We start from the raw sequence: 16,206 nt of genomic DNA, 5'->3' as shown, positions 1-16,206 counted from the left end.
TCCCCGCTAATCTCCTCCTCCTACCTTTTCCTTCCGGATGTCTCCTGATGGAGGGAAACAGATAAAAGAGTCTGTGTGATTCCCTGGCTGCGAAAATCACAGCGCTCTCACTCAGTTCTGTTCCTCTCTACCACTACCACCACCGCCTCCTACCCCTCCCGCCCTCGCTCGCATTCCCTCCCTCGTTCCTGGAACCGAGGCTGAACAAAGAGACATGCTTTTAATTTCAAAATGACTAGCCGCGGGCGAGCTTTTCTTGTACAGAGCGCTCCAATTTGTTTTGCGCGCCGAGCGTTGACACGGCGCGTTTGTGTTTTTGGACGGATGCAAAGCGCAGACGTGCGTGCGTGTGTGTGTGCATCCAGACAATGATAGGTGGGAACAAGAACGCGCCGACACACAGCCAGGCAGACAAAGCCACGGCCCTCCAAGTAATGACTCATTTGTTAATAGATCAGGTATTATACTAATGCTCACAAACATGACAGTTTGACGCCGCTGAAACTAATACCTGAAATATTGCATCAGCATTAGTCAGGTTTTAGTGAGGCGTTCCGGGCTTTATTTTTCCGAGTTAGCAGTCTAAGCACTCTTTAGACTTTCATCTTTTATTTAGCAGACGGGATAATATTGATGCAGGCAGATTAAGAGAAACACCGTGAGCTCTGGGGTGATTTAAACCGAAGCTGGTGGTGATGGTGGTGGTGGGGACACGTGGCTCTGTGTGTGTGCAGGCACTCAAATGTCCCTGGGAACGGCATAACATTGTCTGTGCTCTTTAAATTGCTGAATATAGATCACAAAGTGCAAGAACGGTAGGGGTAGGATGCCCCTCTGGAGAACGCACAAGCGTACGAGAGGAATCCTGAGAGAGGTGTCTGCAGAACGTGACGCCGCCGTTTGATTTCTGCGTGACATTCTAGCAATATCCCCTCATTTACGTCTTGCAGGGCCGTTATTGGTTCATCTGCATGTTCAGGGGCGGACTCCTACATCTCAATATGCTTCTCCGCTGCCATTCAGGAGGCCGCTGCTCCCCGCCCCACCCCACGCTTCACAGTTATCCACAACCGACGCTTCGGCCTGGCAATAACACACAAGGGGCGCAGAAACATGCAGAGGAAAACAAGATATCACTGCCAAAGGGCTGAGTGATGGCTCCATCAGACGCCGGCTTTTTTCCCCCTCTCTCTCTCTCTCTCCACGAATAAACTTTTGCGAAGGAAACACGCACAGTCTGCTAATCCTGCATTAGCTGCAGCCTGTTAAGAAGGCGGCAAATAGTTTAATTTCCTAAAGTACGGCAAACACTCCCTCTGCTCACATGCAAAATTAAAAGCAACAGGTAAGATCGGTCTCCGAAATAAGTGTTTATAATCTTTTAGTGAAAATCTAAAGGTGGGAAGGAGCCTCTAGCTGACTGGAGCGATTCTGGGTAAAGCCTTCGGGGTGGTAGCGCGAGCTGCTTCCCAGAGAGGAAGGCGACTGCTGCTCCAGCTCACGCTCACGCTGATTTGGAGAGACGAAAGGCAGCAGCCGGGCTGATGTTTGCCAAAGTCTCCCCCACATTCGGCGCGCTGAAACCTCACATCCTGGCAGACGCAGCGCCGCACTGTTTCCATCTCAAACACCGGCGGATGCAGCGGATAGCTGACTTCTTGACACACAAATGGAAGAGGATCAGGTAGGGATCTATCTCGATGGAGGCTGCGACAGGCGTGAGTCATCTTCCGTTCACCTTCTTTTCTCCCTTCAGGCTCAAGATCACAGCCGAGTTGTGAATTGCCCATTTCTTTTTCTTCTTCTTCTGAAGTTGCTTCCTGCCTGTAATCTCTCCCGCCACCCTAGCGCACCTACAGTTACCTGAGTGCCCACGACGTCTGCAACACCTGACCTCCCTGCCCACATTCACACCTGATGCTCGTTCTCTTTATTATATCTTAGAGATACCAGTCTCTCTGCAGCAGACCCTTTTACCTGAATCAGATTTTTGCTCGTCTGCCTCTTCCTGCCTGTAACGAACCTCGCCTGAAAGCTTTGTTGACTTCCACCTGTGAGACTCGCTCTTGAGTCACTGTCACTGCCGTTTTAAATATTACAGTATTACACCGACACATGTTAGTCAGTGATGCAGCAACTCATCTTCTCTGCATCGCAGTATCTCCGAAAAATGGAAATAGTGTTTCTCCAAAGAGAACAAGCGCCACGCTCGTCTAACTCAACAGTTTCTTGGGTACCCTCTTTGAGAGCGAGCTCCTGAAACACTCACTTTATTATTTACTAGACAATATTCCTTAAACCTGACTGAAATCATAACTTAACAAGGACACAAAGTAAAACGATCCATGTTCACGTCTCAAAACATAAATCGGAATATAACTTTTTTTGACAAAGAGCTCTGGAGCTTTGAATCTGCAGAAAATACAACAGAAGCAGAAGATTTCTTTTACCCCCAACTTTACTGACAGCACTGAACTCATTCAGTGGAAGAAGATAACCAACGGTGAGACTACGTTGCTGGAAGGTGGTTTCCAGAGCGAAACGATCGGATCAATCATTCACATGGCTATTAGGAGCTCGAATTTTCCGGTTGAACGGAATATGAAAGGTTTACAGCCAAATTGCTTCTAATCAGGCCAGTCTGTTCTCATTCAAGTGGTTACATGAGGCGTTTTTATTCTGATTGGGCTACAATCAACACATGGCAGAATATCTCAAGAAGATGACACAACCCACGCCCTGCGCTAAGAGTTTGAATGGCTCACAAATGGCAAGCAATTCCACTTCCTGGAACGAAGAGCTGATTGCAGGAGTTTCATCTTTGCTACTTGCAGAAAGTGCTTTTAATACCATTTAAACACGCCCTCTATATGCGTCATACACCGATCAGGCGTAACATTACGACTACAGAGTGGAGAAGTAAATAACATAGAGCATCTTGTGACAGTTCAGTGTTCTGCTGCGAAACTTTTGGACCTGGCATTCATTCATGTGGACGTTACTTAGACATGTAGCACCCACCTAGACCAGACCAGGAACCCCCACCCCATAGCAATGACACTCCTTGTTCTTCTTGAAGAACAGCACGAGGTGTTGACCTGGCCTCCAAATTCACTAGATCCCAAACTGATCAAGTATCTGTGGGATGATTCACAGAGGCCCCTCAACCTCAACCCACAGGAGACACCCTCAGAAAGCCCATGTCCATTCTCTGATGAGTCACACCTGTTTTGGAGGCACAGGGAGACCTACACAGTATTAGGAAGGTGGTTATAATGTTATGCCTGACTTTCCCATTTCCAGACTTTATTCTAAGCTAAACTAACCCTCATCCTTGGTTTAAAATAATCATAGCCGTTTGTGCGAGACCTAATCCCCTCAGGTAGTGGGTATGCTAAAGTCTCCTGCTATGCCTCGATTTGAAATGTTTGAATTTGCTCCTTTTATTCCGGTCGTGTAGAAAAGTGCATTGTATACTGCAGCTGCCTCTTTCTAATCACATTATTCTGAATTACAGGACGCCACTGAGGGCTCAATAAACAGGTCTGAGCCCCTTTTGTTGAAACCGCTCCCACCAAAACATTCGCCCTGAAAGACTCCATTTAATGGCTATTAATGAACTTGCATTAGCCAGTTTCTGTAACCACAACATCCCCTCCTTTCTCTCTCTCTTTCTTTCTTTCTTTCTCACTTTCAAGGTTTTTTTTTTTTTTTTTATTAATACAAGTTTACTCGCTCGTGTCCCTTTTGTGCCTGCCGCGTCTCTCGCTTCATGAATAATGTTCAGCGAAGCGGACTGAATTCGACTGCTTTCTGTCACAGTGGCACATGTGCGGCCTCTGATTTCGAAACCTCCAGCAGGTGCGAGCCACCGGCGACAAATCTCCAGCGTATACTGGACAGTTTAGGCATTGCTTGCATGATTACGGAACAAAACAAAGAAGGAGGAGAAGAAAAAAAACATGCAGTGTGTTTGTGCCTTTTCTCCTCTCCCTTTGTTTCGTGAAAACACGGAGAAGAGGAAGAGAATATATGGCTTTAATAAAATGCAACACTCCCTTAATACTCTATGCAATAACTGGCTTGACGCCTCAAACATTTTACAGTACATCTCAATTTTCTGGATTATTCTTACATTTGAGTTACTGACCCCACTTTAATATCATTCAAGCGCTGCAGCTCCAGCATAATAATGACTAAAACATATCCTGCGTCTCTTATTTTATTCAGCCTGAGAAAACAAACAAATGAGAAAACAGACAAAGAATGGGAAAGTTCTCCAACCACGAGACAGAATTCGGTATGAATAAGTAGGAAGCAGCAGCTGCTTAGCCACGAGTTAACAAACAAGTCCGCTAATTAATTCTTAGTTTGTTGATTGAAGAGTGTGCGGCATAATCATTTGTTAATTATTCCGCCGTGTTGACATTTTCAGGTTCGAGGAAATAAGGTGCGCGGTTTGCCTGCGAGATAGATTTGCTGATTCCCCGTGTAAACATGGTCACTCGGGCTAATGTGTCTGTGTAAATACATGAATAAATACGGCTGGGCGGCGGCGGACGCGTTCATTATATATGCCCCGGCGCCGGGGCGTCTTCGCAGGCGGCGCTGACGCAAATTCATGCAGCAGATGGACGGTCTAGTTTGAGGATCAGAGGTGAGGCAAGCAGAGGAGATGGGGGTGGAGGGAGACTGGTGAAGCAGATGATAGGTGGGTGTTGAAGATAGTGAGAAGCGCTGGAGGGAGCATCTGCTGAGATCAACGGAGTGCATGGCAGGAAGACAGAAAAAATAAATATATATAAGCATTTTCAGGAAACGCTTATACGCCGTGAATCCAAAAGAAAACGCGTTTCTTTTTGGCTCCTCGGCCAAAAATGGCCAACCGGAGGATCACAACCCTTTCAGTGTCAAGCCCCGACATCCTCTGCTTCTTCTATGCCTGCTGAGATTTTTGAATGGCAGGTACAACAACAGGAAAGAGGCAGGCAGAAAAGAAAGATGAGATTTCTTGATCTCCCAACACAAAAGCGAACGGGGCGTGAAAGGCAGCAACACGTGAAAGTCGGATCGTGTTTTCAAGCGGCGCCGACGGTTCAACGACATCCAGACACATCAACCTACGGCGAGGGGTGTCCCGCTGACGGGGCTGACGGTGTCGTGATCCGCCTAGCGACCGTGTGTTATGGACACCAGCTGGATGCACACGGATGCGGATATTTGAAGGCCTCTGTGTTCGACATCCCGCCGCATTAAATTCAAGGTGGTGACCAGGCGGCGGGCAGATTTTACGCCATTATTTGAAATCACATCCCCGTCTCCTGCCTGGCTCTGCTCCTCCACGTCCCCAGGCGTGTCTCACGGTGACTTCAGTCAGACTGCAGAAATGCCTGGAGCTCTGGATCCACTCTCTAACTCGCAAGTCCTTTTTTGCAAAGGGAGTCACACGAGCGCACACGAGCCTCTCAGACTCTTAAAAAACAGCACGGCCTCAACAGAACGAGACGCCAGAACGCTTTGTTCAAATATTGATGCAAACCTCTCATCTGTCATCTCGCAACACACACCCAGACATAATGTGTGCGCTGTAACTGAAGCACTCCCAGGCAACACACACACACACACACACACACACACACACACACACACACACACACACACACACACACACACACACACACACACACACACACACACACACACACACACACACACACACACACACACACACGCCAGATGTTGTCCAATCAAAACGAGAACAGACGAATGTCGACTCTTTACTCGCATCGACTGTTTCGCTCTCAGAAGACCGGCCGTCCGTTCTATGCAAACACAGCGGGGGAAAGTGTCTTAAGATGCGGCTGTTTCAGTTTATCAGAAAAAGACCTGCTTCACACTCAGGTAGACTTCCACGCGGGGAGTACGACCGGACACTCTTATCTGTCGGTCAGCAGCCTCGCTGGAGCGGTGGGGGACGGGTGGGGGAGGTTTCTGGGGACAAGCACCAGTCATACGCTTCAACATCAAGATTTCTCCTGCATCGTATTAGCGAGTGACTCAGAACAGGCTTTAGCTCTGCTGGACTCCAAATGACTACACGGACTGCCAAGGCACCATCAGCAGAAACTAAAAGTAGTTTTTCCTTTTATTGTATTTCTGGGAGGAGTCTACAAAAAGGCCTGCAGGTAATCAAGGGTATACTTCAAACTTTGATCTGGACACTGATTAAATATTAATCATAAATGGTTTTTCTGAACACGTTTTTACCCTGCGGCCATTTATTGATGGGATGCCTGAGAATTTTCCTAGCATCTTGGTTGATACTAACACTTCCTGTTTTTTAAAATACAGACTACAGCCTCCTGCTAGTAGGTAGAGCTATTTTCCTAAAGAGGTATTTCATATGCGACTTTCTGGTCCAGACACAGGCAACCCTTTGTTGCTGTTAGTTCTTTGATGCTCGTTGTGTCCGGGCCTTTACGCATTTGGGGTCCAAACCTCCCTAATGGGTGCTAGAGTTCACGTTCGTTAATACACAGGATAAGATGTTACAGTCCCTTGTGCCAAGATCCCAAGCGAAACACATTTAGAGGCCCCGTCCAACTGACAAAAAATGACCAGCAGGCTAGCAGCCAGCTGGCCAGCTACCAATCAACAAGAAGACATCAGATACCTGGCTTAGTCAACGGCAGTATGCAGCATGTCATTTGGGTTTTCAAGTGGGCACCTTCACAGATGTTTCGTTAAGTTTTTGTGAAGCTTAACAGTGAATTCCAGCGTCCTGGAGTTACCACTGCAACCCTGCTTTTCCCACTTTCAACATCCCAGATATTAAGCGAGCCCTTTTATGCAGCAATCAGTACCAGATTATTTGACTTAGATATGGACGTGTCAGATAAAAACATAACAAACACCTACTGGATCTTTAATGCACACAGAAGTATTTAAAAAGATCATTTTGGGGTCCTTTTTTTCCCCCTACAGTCACAATTTTTGAACGAAACGTCTGAGAGAGGTGTTGATGACTCATCAGTAAAAGAAAGCAAGGCTATGAATTAAGAGTCACCTTGACTTTGGTCAGCCCCAGTGTGTTGTTTGTGAAGAGAAATTAGCTACTGACATTTTAGGATCAAAAGGGTGAAGCTATTGATGCTTTTAGGGTTTGTGTGTGTGTGAGATGGGGGTCCACAAGTAAGGCCCAATTGCAACATTTTTCTAGCTGGTGTATAAATATAAACGGATCAATTATAACATTATGACCACCTTTCTAGTATGGTGTAGGTCTCCCTTGTGCCTCCAATACAATTGGGACTCATCAGAGAATGGACATGGGCCTTCTGAGGATGTCCTGTGGTGTCTGGCAACAGAATGTTGTTAGCCGGGGGGGCTTTGAGGGGAGGAGCCTCTGTGGATCATCCCACAGATCCAGTGAATTTGGAGGCCAGGTCAACACCTTGTGCTGTTCTTCATGTGTTTTTGAGTTGTTCCTAAAGCGTTTTTATGGTTGCATCCTGCTGGGGATGGCTGCTGCCATCAAGGAGTGTCAGTGCTATGGAGTGGGGGTGTCTGGTCTGGTCTAGGTGGGTGCTACATGTCTGGGTAACATCCACATGAATGAATGCCAGGTCCAAAAGTTTCCCAGCAGGAATTGCCACAAGATGGTTTAAATATTATTTACTTCTCCTGTCAGTGGTTTTAACGTTGTGTCTGATCGGTGTATAGGAATGCATTCTAGCATTCTGATGATATTTTATTATATTTTATATTATATTTTAGGAGGCATTTCAAAGCAGTTTTAGTAACACTGATCACTTCATGTAGAAACAGTGGCCTGTTTTGCTGTGTTTTGTCTTAATTCCTTCACATTTAAATCTTTTTGTTTTTCTTTTCGAAAAGCACCACAGGAATATTTTTGGTTGTCAAAACAAACTACTGTTTTTTATTTTAAGAAGTAAGTTTGTGTGTGCGGGGGCTCTTGAACACGTACACCAACCAGCTCATGTGTGTCACCTACAAACACCCAGGTGGTATATGTGTCTTCATCGGTGTTGTGACAGCTTGCCAGCCTGGCTCTGGCAGGCGGGAGATAGTGCTTCCCTCAGCTCTCCCGATAATCAAAGAGTAAACATGCTGAAGCAAAAGTGGGTTACCTGGATGTCAAACTGACAAAAAAAAAGTCTCCCATGTCTACCCCATCAAAAGCCCTCTCTATAAGATTTTGCTCATACACACATTAAGATCAGGACGGGAAACAAACTTATCTAAATAAATGCCACACACACTTGCATTCGTCTTTTATATTCAGAATGACGAGACGACTTTTTCGTGCACCAAAGAAATGAGAAGTGTAAACTAAAAATATATAACATAAACAAGCTCAGGACTCATGTATATCTGTGCATGGCACAGGGATAATCCTAGAAAATCCACTTCAACTTGTGACTTGACCCTTCTTATCTTACATTGCTCATTATGATGGGGTAGTCTCTGCTCAACAAACAAACACCCCCGCCTCTGTCTGTAAATGATGTTTCTACACAACTGTGTGACATAATGTGATGGAATATGCCACACGATAATTTGCCATATTTACTGCATTAGAGTTGGCAGGAGGCTGTCAGGGTGGCTGTTGGGTGTACAATGCACTTGACTCTCACACCCCGAGTTCACATCAAAATTTTGCTTAAACTGGAACTACCGTTTTTTAAAACCTGGACCTTATTTCTGGCATACAATACGATCGTTTACTCACCCATATAACTTTGGCGTCATTTTTAGTCGTCATATGTAGCTCCAGTGGAGCGCCGCATATATCCATATAGTGGAAGTGATTGGGGCACCGAAACACAGCCTCTAAATAATGCATTATCTGCCGCGAAACTCGTTCATTTCACCAATATTTTGTTATGAGCTGCTTTTGCTGTATGAGCAAAAGAACTCCGGACTCAACGGGGAATAGCACTAGTGTATCATAACAAAATATTACTGAAATGAACGAGTTTCGAGGCAGATAATGCGTTATTTAGAGGCTGCATTTCGATGCCCCAATCACTCCCACTATATGGATATACGTGACACCAAAGTTATAAGGGTGAGTAAACGATCGTATTATATGCCAGAAATAAGGTCCAGGTTGTAAAAAAAACTGTAGTTCCCCTTTAAGGCTAGGGAAAAATTCGATTTCGGTTAAATGTGTGACATCCATTAACAACAATGGCTGGAAGCCGGCCCAAAGTTTCCCCCTTCCCACAAAAGTTTAGTGAGGCAATGCTTTGTTTGGAGTCATGCACATCACTTGAGCGCTGTCGATTTAATTTGGTTTGGGCTGCCGTCAGAGAAGCAAAATTTTTACATTCTGCTGTTGCATCTGCTGTAAAAGATATTGACGAAATGTCTTTAAAGGTCAAATGGAGTTATTTTTCTTTTCTATGCATCAGTTGAAACATGCAATGAAGTCCAAATGGAGTGTTGCCAGAATTAATAAGAACTGAGTCTGTCTACGGCAGGTTAACAATGCTTCATTATTCTACAAGAAAACGTGATTTAAAAAGTGAGTTAAATTGCAAAATAATTTCTTGGAGAAATATATCATTCATTGTCTGGGCTAAAGTTGCACTGATCTGCACTCGTAGCCCCATTGCTTCCCTACCTGCCTATATACTTCATATACACCGATCAGCCACAACATCATACGAACATCATAGTACAGAAGCGGCTCTGGTTAAAGTTATCAACGATCTCCTCATGGCTTCAGACAATGGATTTGTCTCTATACTTGTATTGCAAGATCTTAGTGCTGCATTTGACACTACTGATCACAATATTTTACTACAGAGATTCCAGTTTGTCCATGTCAACAATGATTCTTCTATTTATACAAAAGTAATTTATGGAGTTCCTCAGGGTTCTGTGCTAGGACCAATATTCTTCACAATATACATGTTTCCCTAAGGTAATATTATTAAAAAACATGGCATAAACTTCCATTGCTATGCAGATGACACCCAGCTATATTTATTCATGAAACTAGATGAAACAAACCAGCTGGCTTGAATGACCTGTAATTTTTTAACTCTTAAACTCAGACAAAACAGAAGTCATTGTATTTGGTCCTAAACATCTCAGAGATTCATCATCTAATCACCTGGTTTCTTTACTACTGTGAAAAACCTTGGTGTTATATTCGACGAGAATATGTCCTTTAAATCGCACATAAAGCAGGTAACCAGGACTGCCTTCTTTCACCTGTGTAATATCGTCAAAATTAGGAACGTCCTGTCTCAGAGTGATGATGCCAGCCTACTCACCTGAGAAATAAACGACCATCATCACTGACAGTTTTCTGCCTCTACACTCTTGTTGATCCTAATTTAGCCACATAAATGATTGATACTTTGATTACTGGCTCAATCAATCTACCATGTACCATGTGTCACCCGAACGTTTCATTTAATCATGTTTTGCACGCTCTACCCAGGTGCATGTATAATTTCATCTCCTTCTTGCTGATTAAAAAAATCCCCTCCCTCTCTCTCTTTGGGCTCCGGGTAGCTTTTCATGCTATTTTTCCTCCAATGCATCTTGCAATATATTCACATCCTGTAATTACCTCTCAGTGCAGCAGGGTCGGTCACAGTTGTGCAGCATTCAAGTTTCCCACCTATGAAGGAGGGGAACGGGGGCTCGTATGAAAAACAAGACAGAAACTAAACCATTAGGATGAAAAGTTGCGCGCGAAAAGGCTGAACCCTTCCAACTTCCCAGCAAGGTGGCCAGCTGTTACCGTGTCGAAAATAACCGCATGCAGCAAGAAAATCGGGCCTCATGGATCGATGGAAAAGGGCCAATTATTAAAACATGTGCTTGTTTTTTACTCCCCAACAGAACCAGAGAGAGCTGCGGCATGAGACTGTGTTTGCCAGTAACCATGGGGATCGCAAAAATGAACCCAAAGTCTTCTAAATTAGTCAAGCGCTGTCAAGAAAGCCCCGGCTGAATGTAAATATTTCCGCTGGCATTAAGACGCTGAAGAGGAGGCTTTAATTTGCCAACGCTCAGAACTCCACTTCAGTTCAAATTTGAGTTATTTGACTAGACAATTTAGTCACTCTGAAACATCAAAGTCGTCTCTGAAAACTATTATCACCCATGAAATCTTTTCTCAGGTATCCTTCTACCTACAGTATCTGTATCAGTTTAATTAACTGCACACGTGGAGGAGAGGTGGGGTAATATCTTAGAGGCTCCAGACGACCAGACGACTTGCATCTTTTCACCTGGTCGTCACTTTTGACTAACGGCAGCCGCAGACGTGGAACGCCTTTATTAACACGTCGCACGCAGCACCGTTATTACCCCAATCTGCGTCTGCCGCGTTCGTTTTCAGCGTTGGGCTCTGGCGTCGTTTAGAATCCAAGCCTCCGTTGACTGACAGTGATAGCAGACAAAAGAAGATAATTGCTTACTTACTCCTTCCCATATAGCCTTTGATCCATTTTGTCTTTTCTGACAGAGAAGAGACAGCGACATAATTAAAGGCATTGTGTGGCGTATACAATCTCGGCAGCAATCACACTGGCAACCTGACAGCTCAGTCTAATGTGAGTGTACTCTGGAAGAAGGGTGGTGGTGGTGTGGGAGGGTTGATAAATAAGTAAAACCCCTAGAAAACAATCCCCTCTCGCTCTTTTTCTCACATTTTTTCTGTGTCTTTCTGAGAGCTGTAACTCTGACCGCAAAATGTGAGTGGGGCTTTATTATTGAACGGATTTATGAATAAATTACTGCCGCGTGGCCATATGTGAGAGGGTGTCGGGGCGTCGCACTTTATTTTAAACTGCTCCGTTTTGCCATTTTATTAAACGTCGGAACAGAAATGACATTCAATAAAAAATAGAAAAAAAAGTTAATATCCTGCGAACGACTAGTTGGACACCCCCTGTGTTATTATCATTACTCATCTGACACGTACTAGGTTGATAACGGAGGGTGGTGACTTTTCAAAGCGTAGCGTGGCTAAAGCAGCAAAAGTAAGAGTTGCATATTTCCTGGGAGACTTCAGCCTGAAGTTTTGACGGTGACACTTCCAGACACGGGGTGGTGTCTGGAAGCCTTCTGGAATTACACTGAGTTAATCAAGGCACACCTGCCGCAGTGCATCGGGTTACATATCACCTTACAAACAGGGGAACCTGTATCCTACACCTGTAATGGTCTCACTTACAGTATTTAGTTTCTAAATAGGCTCATTAAAAAGTCTGTGCTTAATGGATGGTAATTACACCGTCGCTAGTGGCTCTGTGGGGAAATACTAACGTTAATATCATCATAACAACGCTAGTAAAAGTTTGATCTTTAGCAGCAGTTTGATCTGCATTTGTCTCTACAGAACAACAGACGGCTAGTTTACTGCATGCTAACATTTGGTAACTAGAACTAAATGCTAAGTACGGCTAAAGGCGCAGAAAAGCTGCAAATAACTGCATTGGACACAATGAAGTGTACATCACTTTCTAAGCTGAACATCTTATTTACAGCAGTGATATTATTGGGGTATTTTGTTCACATACATCATATTTAATTCCTATATACATCGATCCGCCACAACATTATGACCACAGACAGGAGAAGTCAATAACATTGACCATCTTGTGACAATCCAATGTTCTGCTAGGAAACTTCTGGACCTGGCATTCATTCATCTGGATGTTACTTAGACATGTAGCACCCACCTAGACCAGACCAGGCACCCCCACCCCAGCAAGATGCACACACAAAAACACTTTAGGAACAACTCAAAAAAACATGAAGAACAGGACAAGGTGTTGACCTGGCCTCCGAATTCACTAGATCCCAAACTGATCAAGTATCTGGGGGATGACCACAGGACACCCTCAGAAGGCCCATGTCCATTCTCTGATTAGTCACAACTGTTTTGGAGGCACAAGGGAGACCTGCAAAATATTAGGAAGGTGGTCATAATGTTGTGGCTGATCGGTGTACGCTCAGAAACGCAGATCTGTGATATTCTTCACTTCACTATGACTTTATTTCTCATCTATTTGGCACAACATTGTATTTCTAATTAATAAATGTTTTTTCATTCATTCGTTCTTTTTCTGTAACCACTTGTCCTCTGGAGGGACGCAGGGGGGGCTGGAGCCTATCCCAACTGTCAATGGACGAGCCAATTTAAAATCACCAGTGAACCTAATGAGCATGTCTTTGGACGGTGGGAGGAACCTGGAGTACCCGGAAAGAACCCACACAGACACAGGGAGAACATGAGACAGAAAGGCCCCAGTCGGCCCATGGATTCAAACCCAGAACCTTCTTGCTGCGAGGCATCAGTGCTAACCACCACACCACTGTGCCACCTTTACATTTCTATAATATTAAATTCTCCGTATTAGCTCTGCCAACTCAACCAACAGTCTGTCTACTGAAGGTTCAGTTACTGATGAGTGAGCACATCATGCCGGTTTTCTACCATCAAACTAGAAGCCTTTAAACTGTGAAGTGGATCACGAGGTAGAAGAATATATTCAGCCTGTGAGACTGATTACAGAACATTACACTCCTCAGACTTCCAGTTTTATAGCCGAGATTAAGAGCTATCGGAGGTTTCAAGTTCGGCTTTAAGGATTCATGAATGCCTTGAACATTTTCAAAGGCTTATCTATCATTTGAAAACAGTCTTTCTACTCTACAGGAAGGTGTTAACTTCTGCCACTATCAGTCTGACTCATTCAGCTCCATTAGGTTCACTTTCCATTTCCCTCTGGAGAATTAAGAAGACACGGCAGAAGAGATGGTCCGCGCAATCCCTCCTGCCCGCGTTCCCAAATAATGACGGTGTAAAATTGAAAAATAAAGGACAAAGGAATCTACAGCCACGATGCGGTGGGCTCTGCAGAAAATGAAGGCTGGCCATGAGTCCATCAGCAACAACGCTTGAAATTTAAAATTTATCACAATCACACATGTGCTCAGTGCTTTTCCATGTCTCCCAGCGTCCTTGCTTATATCCGAATGGAAAAAGATCTCCAACGGGGCCTGAAAAATGCAAGACAGTAACATTACCCTGTACCTCCAGTCTCGCCAAGCACTATTCTCTCACCTCGCCTCTGATTTTCTTGTTGAGCAGGGGCATCGGAGCCCGGTCTGGCCTGCATTTCGCGTCCCGGCGGAGGCCTTCAAGCCTCACTTTCAGCCGGCCCAGTAATGCAGCCTGGGTAGATGGCGAACATGTGATCCGAGCCCAAAAGAGCTCTGCAGTAAATGGCACTAAATGTGATCAAGATAACATGAATAATAAACAAGGGAACAAAGTTGAGGTTGGGGTTGTATTTAAATCAGATGGTATACAGACCGCCGGCGGGCATGTCCTCTACTGACTTTTTAATACGACAAGAAACATTCGGCTGCAAAAATGTATCTTACAAGCTCATCCGGTGACAGAAAGATATATCTGATTTAAGCCAAGCAAAGTGGATAAAGGTCCCTGCTTCACTTTGCAATACATTACTAATGAACAATTTCCCCTTTTCCTCCTTAATAACTTAGGAATCTCAGCGTACCGAGCAAAAGATTCCTCGTGAATCTTTCAGGAGACGGGGGGAAGAAAAAAAGAAGCAAAACAACAAGATTTGAGATCTTTTAAGGTTGAATACCCTCATTTGTCAAGCTCAGATGGACGCGGCAAATGTATGTCAACATAATCTCTTTGCTGTTTTCACACAAATGATGCTTCACTTCAGATAACCGAGCAAAGGGAGCGGGGCGTGCTCAGCACCTTGTGGCACATCCTCTGCACACGGTGTCCCAGATTCCACCTTACGTAACCCGATTATTTGTGCAAACTGCACAAACACTTATGACAAACCGAAAACAAGAAAGCACATTCGTTGCTCGGCGTGTCTCAGGTACGGCACGCTACTTCGCTGAGCAGGACCCAAGGATTGGTTTTTGCTATTTCAACATTAATGTGTGTGGAATTCAAGAAAGGGAATGCTGAATAAAGCTAGCAGGAATACTGAAGCATCAGCTATGAGGAGGGGGTTTGTGCTATCAGCTGTTCATATGGATGGTGTGAAGATAATGTCGTGACACACAAGCTGAGACAGAAGGTCCATTTTGGTTTTAATTAAGAGGTTACAACAACCATTAACCCACTTCAACCGACCAATCAGGGGCAATAACCCTCTAACCCTAACCCTAACGCCTCACAAGATCTTGACAACCTGCAGTCTTCAGTCAAGACCACCATCTCTCTCTCTTTCTATTTAAGACACATAGACCAAACCCAGAGATATAAACCACAGTAATTCTGTGTTGCCTTTGGACAAAGTAAAAGACACAAAATTTAAAGCTGCACTCATATTTCCATTTTTGCTGTACGTGATCAAAGATCTTGAAAAGTCCTGTATGATATTGGTGCAATGAAACTAATGAACTTGAACATCCACACTTTAAATTGGATTTAAACCAACAAGTAAACATAATACCTACAGAAGAGGGTTAGTTTAGCTTAGAATAACGGCTGGAAACGGGGAAACAGTGAGCCTGGCTGTGTGAAAACTATACGCTGATCAGGCATAACATTACGACCACCTTCCTAATATTGCGTAGGTCGCCCTTGTGCCTCCAAAGCAGTTGTGACTCATCAGAGAATGGACATGGGCCTTCTGAGGGTGTCCTGTGGTGTCTCCGTTGGGACCTATGGGTTGAGGGGAGGGGCCTCTATTGTGGATCATCCCACAGATACTTGATCAGTTTGGGATCTAGTGAATTCGGAGGCCAGGTCAACACCTTGTGCTGTTCTTCATGTTTTTTTGAGTTGTTCCTAAACCATAATGCTGCCATCAAGGAGTGTCATTACTATGGGGTGGGGGTGCCTGGTCTGGTCTAGGTGGGTGCTACATGTCTAAGTAACATCCACACCAATGACTGCCAGGTCCAAAAGTTTCCTAGCAGAACACTGAATTGTCAGAAGAAGGTCAACGTTATTCGCTTCTCCTGTCAGTGGTTTTAATATTCTGGCTGATTGGTGTATGTAGTTTTAGTTTTGGTTCAGTTATACGCTGCTTGGCATCTAGAATCCAGTGAGGCCAACAGTCTAGAAAGCTAACAACGACTAAATTAGAGTATAACAACATCGCAATTTACGAGGTTGTGAACACAACAAGAAGGGACAGTTCATAGTGA

General features: G+C 44.5%; 1 protein-coding gene across 1 annotated transcript in view; it reads right to left on the bottom strand.

Annotated features, from left to right (window-relative positions):
- LOC311507901 (netrin receptor UNC5D-like) overlaps positions 1 to 1,727 on the bottom strand; it is a gene marked incomplete at its 5' end in the record, with an annotated part of 75,059 nt that extends 73,332 nt beyond the window's left edge. The window contains 2 exons of the mRNA XM_084572445.1: positions 1,422 to 1,509; positions 1,590 to 1,727. Coding sequence (XP_084428571.1) covers positions 1,422 to 1,509; positions 1,590 to 1,727 — 226 coding nt within the window. The remainder of the gene's footprint in view (positions 1 to 1,421; positions 1,510 to 1,589) is intronic.
- Positions 1,728 to 16,206: the final 14,479 nt, after the last annotated feature.

Source organism: Chelon labrosus, assembly GCF_963514085.1.
Source record: "Chelon labrosus genome assembly, chromosome: 22".
Taxonomy (NCBI): domain Eukaryota; kingdom Metazoa; phylum Chordata; class Actinopteri; order Mugiliformes; family Mugilidae; genus Chelon; species Chelon labrosus.
Note: the sequence above shows the minus strand (reverse complement) of the source record. Positions and strands in the feature narration are given on the sequence as shown.